Source organism: Propithecus coquereli, unplaced genomic scaffold, assembly GCF_000956105.1.
Source record: "Propithecus coquereli isolate 6110/MARCELLA unplaced genomic scaffold, Pcoq_1.0 Scaffold44, whole genome shotgun sequence".
In the NCBI taxonomy this organism is placed as follows: domain Eukaryota; kingdom Metazoa; phylum Chordata; class Mammalia; order Primates; family Indriidae; genus Propithecus; species Propithecus coquereli.
The window spans coordinates 5,056,155-5,063,245 of record NW_012150174.1 but is presented as its reverse complement, the minus strand read 5'-3'; the positions used below and the strand labels follow the sequence as shown (position 1 = coordinate 5,063,245).

The 7,091-nt window shown below is 44.9% G+C and overlaps 1 protein-coding gene across 2 annotated transcripts in view; it reads right to left on the bottom strand.

The window, feature by feature from the left end:
* Window positions 1-1,434, bottom strand: part of LOC105818445 (vitamin D 25-hydroxylase) — a 32,259-nt gene extending 30,825 nt beyond the window's left edge. The window contains exon 1 of one of the 2 annotated variants that reach the window (XM_012654440.1): window positions 1,164-1,434. In XM_012654440.1, coding sequence (XP_012509894.1) covers window positions 1,164-1,388 — 225 coding nt within the window. In that variant the 5' untranslated portion in view covers window positions 1,389-1,434. The remainder of the gene's footprint in view (window positions 1-1,163) is intronic. The other variant, XM_012654441.1, reaches the window with a different exon arrangement.
* Window positions 1,435-7,091: the final 5,657 nt, after the last annotated feature.

Genomic DNA, 7,091 nt, shown 5'->3' with positions numbered 1-7,091 from the left:
AATAATTCTTGTAAAAACTGGTTTAAGTAAGGATTTAAGCATCAACCTGAAACACCAAAATTGCCAAACAGCCCTGCATTTTCCTTCAAAGCACTTACCACAGTTTATGGCTGATAATTAGATTAGTTTTCTCTCTCCCACTAGACTGTTAACTCCTTAAAATAGGGCTGTATCTGCCTTCTTCGCGTCTTCATCCCCAGCATCAGGCAAGACCCTGGCTGGTTGTTGCAAATAAATGAATGTAACTCAAACAAAACAGGTGAGCTCTGGTCAGGGCTCTGGAAACTTCTGCCTCCTGAGGTCAGGACACCCTTCCAAACACAGGCGTGTGTTCTTGCCTTTCTCCTCTGCCAGTGAATAGCTGTGTGGATTTCTGCCAGCCATTGAGCATTTCTGTCCCGTTTTCTCCTCCGTAAAATGGGGAAAACCGTAAGTACCTACCTCACTGGGTGTTTAAGAGTTTTAAATCAGTCAACAAGTTGGCAGTGATACTGGCACACAGTAGGCGCATTATGAGTATTTGCTATGAGGATGTTCCTGGCCAGTCAGAACGATACTGCTCATTCTGTGCCGTAGGACTCCCGCACTCGCGCGCCGGGTTTTAGTCATTAGTTCACTCACGCTTTCACAATCAATTACCAGCGCCCGCGTCTCGGCTAGGGGCGTTCACCTGCGTTCTCTCTTAATCCTCACCGCAAACGCCTAGACCAGTCGTTCGTCACTTGCAAACATCGAAGAACCTCCTATTGACTATTAACTCGGTCCTAGAATTCAGAGTGCCGCATGGAGCCCCAGAGAGCTGAGGAGGTGGGACCCAGAGCTGGCGTCCGTCCCGGGCTAACGCGGTGACGCAGCCCGCGGGCCACATGGCGCAGGCGCGGGAGCGTGAGCTCGCGGCGCGCCCTCCCTTCGGTGGCTGGGAAGTCGGGGCCCGACCGCCTCAGGGCGTCGGCCCGGTGGCGGGGCTCCCCCTGCAGGGGACACTGCGTCATGGACTTTTCCCTCCCGACCCGGGAAGCTAGTTTCCCTCAGAGGGCAGCACGAGAGAGGTCCTGGCTACTCAGGCCCAGGAGCGGACGTAAGTCCCACCGGGAGGAAGGCCCAGGCCAGCCCCAAGGACAGGACGGCGACCCTCCCTACTCGCGGCCCGTCGGGGGCTGTACCTCGCCGTACACCTGGCTCTGCTTTCTCATGTAGACATGGGGAAGCTCGGCTGAGGCGGCCAGAGAGTAGATGTTGCCGATAAATGGCAGCCCCGGCGGCCCCGGGGGAAAGCCCATCGGCCGCCTCTGCTTCAGCTGCTGGCGGACCCCCAGCGCGAAGAGCAGCAGGAAGAGCGCGCCACCGAGCGCCGCCGCGCACGCCTCGGCTCCCGCAGGTTCCCACATCGGGCCGGGCTGGGGCTGCGAACCCACCACAGCCTTGCGACCGACGCGCTCCTTGCAGCCCTGCCACACTCCCATTGGCCCGATGCCCCGAGGTCCCGCCCCCGCTCCATGGCCATTGGCTGGCTGAATGAGGCGCTTGGGTACCTGGGGAAGGCTCCCTCCTGGCTTTGCCCAGCTCAGAGTCCGCTCTGCGGAGAAGGCTGTCACCCTTTGGATATGGCGTGAGCACCAACCTGACAGGGCAGGGAGCCTGGACGCCCTTTTCCAGGATGTTGACACCAGGGCGTTGAAGATGTGTCAAGACAGCCTCATTCACTGTGGTAGGCGAATCCAGCCTGCCTGAGGCCAGCCCTTTCTCAAAGTTTCGTTTTAAGTACCTGGTCCGTTCATTTCGGAGCCGGGAAACTGGAGGGATTATCAGCACTGCAGTCTTCAGCTAAACCTGATCAGAATGTCCATTAGAAAATTGGCTCATTAATACAAAAAGAAAGTAATCTTACCACTTTATCCTGTTTTACTAATCATTTTTTCCTCCTGTTGAGGCATTTTTGTATGTGATCTTTTAAGAATTGTGATGATTGAGCAATTTATTTATGTGATTAACTCAGTTTAACCTACCTTTTGACCCCTCTCTGGTCTTTCCAAACTGGTTACTTATTGGTAATCACAGAGGACTCTTGTCTGCAGTTGCTCAGGAATAGTACTGACTATTCAAGCTTTCTTCCTCCACTTCCTAGTATTAAGCAACTGATTTCATATTATTTTTGCTGTAATTTAATTTTATTTCATTTAATTCTGCTTTTATTCTTGTTTTCTATTGGACAATTCCTTGCAACACAGGACCTACCAAGTTTCAGACTCTTCTAACAACTGCCCTCTAATTGTGATTTAGCAGTGACATGAGTTTTATGGTTCTCATTAGTTTAAACCTCATTCACACAACCATGAGTCTGTGTCCTAGGCAATGGAGATACATAGAAGCAACAAAGTCCCAACCCTCATAGTGCTTACTTTCTTGTGACAGGGAAGAGCAATAATCACACAAATAGTTTTAGATAATTATAAACAAATGAAAATAAAAGTGTGTTAGAATGCCTGGGGGATGGGGAGATACTTTAGCAGGTGAAGGATGTCAAGGAAAATCTCATTAAGAAGATGACATTTGAGCTGAGATCAAATGATAAAGAGCTGTATTATTAATGATTCCCTACTGCTGCTGTAACAAATTGGCACAAATTTTGTGGCTCAAAACAATACAAATTTATCTTACAATTCTTGAGTTCAGAAGTCCAAAATGGGTCTCCCTGGGCTAAAAAAGAAGTGTTGGTAGGGTTTCATTCCTTCAAGAGACCACAGGGGAGAATCAGTTTCCTCGCCTTTTCCAGTTTCTAGTGGCTGCCCACCAACATTCCTAGGCTTGCATTTCCAATTCTTTCATCCTCAAAGCCATTAATGTCAGGCCTCCCTCCTTTTCACATTGTTATCTCTCTGATTCTCTTGTACCTCCCCCTTCCACTTATAAGGATTACTGTGATTATATTGGGCCAACTTGGATAATCCAGGCTAATCTTCCCATCTCCAGATTACCTGATTAACTACCTTAATTCCATCTGCAACCTTAATACCTCTTGCCATGAAACCTAACATATTCACAGGTTCTGGGAATTAGGATGTGGACATATTTGGGGAAGGGAGCATGATTCTGCCTACTACATGTGGGAAACCTGAGGAAGATCTGGGGAAAAATATTCCAAACAGGAAATATCAAGGGCAAAGTCTCCTATACTTAGCAAACCCTGTCCTATGGACTGTTTCCAGTTTCTCTACAACTCCAGTGCAAGAACACTGGGGATGAAGTCAGGAAGTTAGTTAGTCTTAGAGTTTTTCTGTTTAACTGCTATGTGGCCATCCCCAGGGTCTGAAGTTACCACCACAGGGTATGTTTTACAGGATCGCTAACATGGAATAACTACCTACTGTCTATTACAAATGCCTGATATATTATCTTTAGAAATTCCTTAAATTGCTTATTAATCAAGAGTCTTCTAGTAAAATGGAAAAATAATTGTGAGAGATCATTTCTAGACTTAGTCTCTAATTTCTTATTATTTTTTTTGAGACAGAGTCTCACTGTGTTGCCCGGGCTAGAGTGCCGTGGCATCATCCTAGCTCACAGCAACCTCAAACTCCTGGGCTCAAGCTATCCTTCTGCCTCAGCCTCCCGAGTAGCTGGGACTACAGGCATGCGCCACCATGCCCGGCTAATTTTTTCTATATATTTTTAGTTGTCCAATTAATTTCTTTCTAATTTTAGTAGAGACGGGGTCTCGCTCTTGCTCAGGCTGGTTTCGAACTCCTGAGCTCAAACAATCCGCCCGCCTCGGCCTCCCAGAGAGCTAGGATTACAGGCGTGAGCCACCGCGCCCGGCCTCTAATTTCTTATTAAAAGGCCAGTGGAGATGACAAAGGATGGATATTGGGACTGTAAGTGGGTACAATGATGCTGAGGCACCAGGAGCTGGGAATATCGAATATCACCTATGAGATTCCTGAGGTCAGCCCTGCCTTCTCCAACATCAGGTTTACTGGGCCTGCTCTGGCCACAGCTGTTATGTAGTACAGGTACTCAGTTCAGGAGTGGCCCTCTTTCATTATTTATTCTCAAAAAGAATTGATTTTTCTTCCAAATATATCCTCTAATTCACTTAAATTAAGGAGCATTCCTCTTTGGCATTCTTCCTCTGACTACATTAGCAAAGGAGAGGTCACGGTTACCCCTGCTACAAACCCATCTGACTGACAACACTGATGAGATGTCTCCGTCCCTGCTCCTGGGGGTTAATAGGAGGAGATTCTTGAGAATAACTGAAAGTCTTTCAGAGCACAGAGCCTTCCCTGTAATGATTTATCATGTTTTCTCAGTGCTTAGCAAAAAGAAATTTCTCCCAGCATTCCTCCTCCCTGCATTTGCTCTTTGAGTAATAGAAAACGATCAATAATGTTTGTCTGTGGCTTTTTATCATGACAGGGATGTTTGAGGGGGAACAAGAAATGAAGGATTCCATCTCCAGTAGACAGGGTACAATGGGTGACTACCCAGCACAGGGCTCTGCCGTTTCTATGTGCAGAACAGTAACAGCAGTGGTGCTGTGCCCGATTGGGAACCTCTTTCTGGGCCTTTGGGAACCATCCCTCCAGGACTCATCCTGAGGGATGGTGTCAAGTGAGAGTGTCTCATGGCTCCCTGCCAGTTCTTGGACATCTGCAGCCTTGGCCTGGGCCCTGGGTGTTCTCCCTACAGAGCTTCCCCAACACAGAGTGATGTTGCCAGCACAAATGTGCCTCCTTGCACATTCCATTATGTGCCCTTTGTATGTTCCATTATGTACACTCTCAGTATGTTTCATCAGAACAGAAGGAAGTGAGAGTTAAGAGGAAGTGCCAAGCTGAACCATATTGAAACCTGAGGGAAAAGGAAAAAAATCAATAATACTGATGCTGCTTTATTAAAAACGTGACACCTTGTTCATCATGGATTTTTGCTTCAATTTTGCATTAAAATATTATCTTGATGCTGACCTTTTTGGTGCCTCTTAAATTTTGTTCCTGGAGCAAGTTCATCACTTACCTTGTGAGGTATGGTACCCAAATGATGATTTTGATTACAAAGTGGGGTGTAGGAACTGGGCTTGTGTACTTGGAATGTCATGGTGCTCTTAGGAACCAGGCACTGAGGTGGGGTTGGCAGACCAGGAGCACCTCTGGGTAGGATTTGAGGAGGAGCCTTATGAAAGTCTCTCTTTGGACACTTAAAAAAGTCCTTCCCACCCTGTTGCCTGAAGTTTAGTATTTAAAAATTCATTTATATGAATTAAACATTCTCCAAATCAGGCTGAGTTGGAAAATGCAAACCCTAGTTGCAGGAGAGTACAGTCATAGGAAACTCCTAAAACCGTGCTTACATGTGAATGAATTCATTCTAACATTTGGAGGCAAGACAGAATGGGAAGTATGATGACACTGATTTGCTGGAAGTGGTGGCATGGTGATGATGATGGTGGTGGGTGCGGGGATTTAAGAAAAGCATGTAGAAAGGGAAAGGAGGGTTTCAATGAGAAACTTCTTTCCCTTTACAGTTTTTCCAAGCACTAGATGGAAGTGAGAAATCACATTTCTCAGAAGCGGGAATCATTCCTGCCATGTCCTAGGGATACTCAGCCAACCACCCCCCTGGCACTTATTCGCCTCTAGCTCCCCACTGGACCATGTTCTATTCTTCACATCTTGTATTCCTTTTCTCATATTTAAGTAAAATAGAAATCTAAAAGTAGATGAACACTTAGTGACCATCTTGTTGTAGACCCTCTTCCAATTATAGTAACTGAGAGTCAGAGAAGTTTCAATGTCTGTCCAAGTTCACACAAGACAATACCAGTGGAACCAGAATTCTTAGGCTCTGGACTTGCCATGTGTTCCTTCAGTCATTCATTGCAAAATTATTGAGCACCTTACTAGATTAGGTGTGAGAATATCATGGTAAACAAAACCAGTCTGGAGTTTACAGTCTATTGTGGGATACAAACATCAGTCAAATAATCACAAATAAATGTGTTATTACAAACATTTATGTTTTCTGAAGCAAAGAAGTGTCTATAAGCATGTGTAACAAAGGAAATGTGATCGGTCTTGAGGGTCAGTAATTGTAGTCTAGAGCACAGAACCAGCTTTATACCCAGGAACTTATCTTCCCCATGATCATGTTCACAGCAAGTTTTACTGAAATTCTTGCCTAGCAACTGGCCTTAAATGGGACATTGAGTGCCAGGTAAGAAGGAATGTAACAAAATCCATTTAAACATTTATAAATTTTATGAATTTATGAACCAGGGAGATACTTCAGTCCTAATCTGAAGTCTTTTTACTTTTGCAAATGATTTTCATAAACATTCTTATATTGTGCTTCTGAAGACAGTAGATTTGAAGAAGCAAAATAAACATAGATTGAATTGTTATTGGAGATAATCACACCAACAATTCCAGAAATGACATCAGACAACCTCATAGTGAAAATGGAAACAATATTTATAAAATATAGGCATAAGAAACCAAAAAGCACAGCAGTCTGAGATCATGTAGGGTAGGGAATATCAATCCCATGCATCTCAAAACCTGAGGGCATGACATGTAGGACAGCAGAACACATTAATTCATGTTCTCACTAAGTGAACATCCTCATCAAAGAAGATTAAAGTTACTTTAAGAAAATTCTAATTTAAAAGTGTGCAAAAGAAGTGTATAGTATATTTTTGAAAGATTTGGCTAAGTTTCTAAAACAGAAAGAAAAAACTCCTAGCACTTGAAGAATTAACTTCAGTTATCTACAAAATGTCTCTCAGGAGCCCTAATATCCTGACAATGATGATGAAAGAGGCCTCACAGCAGAGGGTTGCCAGTTTAGTGGGGATGCCCTTGGCCCTGTCTCCCTGGTTTTGTAGGAGTCTGTTCTCAGATGACACAAGAGGAGAGTCACCTGGACTTTGCCTCTGAACCAAAAAAATTTTTTTAGTCATTGTGGAACATAAGTTGAGAAATTATTTGATGTCATTTGTGGAGATTTTCCACATCTTGGAGTAAACAACCTTGAACCTGTATCTGGGTACTATATCTTGGACCGTCATACTTAGCTCATTTTCTCCAACAACT